The sequence below is a fragment of the Pollachius pollachius genome (genome assembly GCF_949987615.1).
Source record: "Pollachius pollachius genome assembly, chromosome: 1".
NCBI classification, from domain to species: domain Eukaryota; kingdom Metazoa; phylum Chordata; class Actinopteri; order Gadiformes; family Gadidae; genus Pollachius; species Pollachius pollachius.
The window spans coordinates 2,277,732-2,279,760 of NC_136934.1; the positions used below are offsets into that span (position 1 = coordinate 2,277,732).

The 2,029-nt window shown below is 50.2% G+C and overlaps 1 protein-coding gene across 1 annotated transcript in view; it reads right to left on the reverse strand.

The window, feature by feature from the left end:
* LOC307087658 (zinc finger matrin-type protein 4-like) overlaps positions 1-1,557 on the reverse strand; it is a gene marked incomplete at both ends in the record, with an annotated part of 63,828 nt that extends 62,271 nt beyond the window's left edge. Inside the window, one exon of the mRNA XM_079753283.1 lies at positions 1,471-1,557. Within this exon, the coding sequence (XP_079609409.1) occupies positions 1,471-1,557 (87 nt within the window). The remainder of the gene's footprint in view (positions 1-1,470) is intronic.
* Between the last annotated feature and the right edge of the window lie 472 nt (positions 1,558-2,029).

Below are 2,029 nucleotides of genomic sequence, written 5' to 3' on the forward strand. Positions count from 1 at the left end.
GTAATACTATTACACTACAGTACACTCATACTGAAACACACCTACACTGTAATACTAATACACTACACTACACTACAGTTCACTCATACTGAGACACACCAACACTGTAATACTAATACACTACACTACAGTACACTCATACTGAAACATACTAACACTGTAATACTATTACACTACAGTACACTCATACCGAAACACACCTACACTGTTATACTATTACACTACAGTACACTCATACTGAAACACACCAACACTGTAATACTATCACACTACACTGCAGTACACTCATACTGAAACGTACTAACACAGTAATACTACTGTAGTATTACACTGCTGTACACTCATGCTGAAACATACTAACACTGTAATACTACTGTAGTATTACACTGCAGTACACTCATACTGAAACATACTAACACTGTAATACTACTGAAGTATTACACTACAGTAAACTGATAATGAAGTATAACACAACAATGTTAATCTACTACAGTACATTAACACTACAGAACATGAACACTAAAGCACCCTAGTACAACGAAGGAAGGAAAGAGAGAGAGAGAGAGAGAGAGAGAGAGAGAGAGAGAGAGAGAGAGAGAGAGAGAGAGAGAGAGCAATTATCAAGCCAAACTATTGAGAACACCGTTGTGATTATATAAGGCAGGACTCGACATTCTCCTGACAAAAAGAACTAAAGAAGTAATGAAATTTGACAAAGGAACAGAGCCAGGAGAGGATCGGATAAGTGGGCACATTGGAATTGCACGTCCTGCAGTTTTCAGCGTTTTAGGTCGATGCTCATCTCTGGTCCTGAGGAAAGAAAAGGAGACAGGGAGCTACAGGCTGAATGAACACCTGCCCGCTCTCTCCTCTCTGCCCTCCTCTCTGCCCTCCTCTCTGCTCCCCTCTCTGCTCTCCTCTCTTCTCCTCACTCTCTCTGAATGTCACCTTGAAAGAACATCTAACGCAACCCAGCCAAAAGAGCAAAGAGCCGCTAATGGGGAAAGAGCGCAGAGCGGTTGGAGAGAAACCAAAGACCAGGGAGAGAGAGAGAGACTGCTGTAGCGTCTCCACAGCTTCCACCAACACGGTGATGCACCATCAACACTGTTGAACCTCGAATAGTTAACACGGAGAGCGATGGTGAACTTCAAAGCGAGCTTGCAGCCCTCATGTGGCGCAGGCTGGCGCTACTTTTTAAACCGCGGTGCAGCCGTCGCCGCGTCGCTCGCGCTTGGATCCACCAACCGCCGCGTCTTGCCGCTGTGGATCAACACCGACCCGCAGCACCGACGATGCCGCCTCGCCGCAGCGGAACACAGACAACGCCACAGCGTGTCCGGTATCCAGTATCCAAGGGCGTTCGTGTGCATCCCAAAGCCTTAACCTATACCGCATGCGCGGAATGGACGCGTGCTGATTGACAAACAGTCACAGTGGAGTAAACAAACGAAAGCGCGTGTACCCTACCTGTAACTCCAAGCTGTAGCCTTCGTACACGTGCGTCGGGGACAGCGCGAGCTGGTGTTGCACCTGGAGTGACACCGTGTAATCCATTGACCGGTGGAGAGGAGCGGAGAGACGTGATGTGACGCGCGCAGGTCGGTAGTGCGGAGGAGAGCGAGCGTCCCAGCTGTTGACAGCAGCACCACGCGCGGTACTACGAGCGGCGGTCACCCTCCCTCCCTCCTCCCTCCTCCCTGCTCGCAGCCCATTGGCTAGTAGCCCAGCGAGTCCGCTCGGGGGGGGGGGGGGGGGGGATGCCTGAGCGGTGAGTCTCCCTCGGTAGGACCCTGGGGTTGGTGGAGGAGAGGGTCTGAGAGACACACATACTCTCTCTCTCTCTCTCTCTCTCTCTCTCTCTCTCTCTCACACACACACTCTCTCTCTCTCTCTCCCTCTCTCTCTCTCTCTCCCTTTCTCTCTCTCTCTTTCTCTCTCTCTCTCTCTCTCTCTCTTTCTCTCTCTCTCTCTCTCTCCCCCTCTCTCTCTCTCTTTCTCTCTCGCCCTACAGAACCTGTAGAGGGTA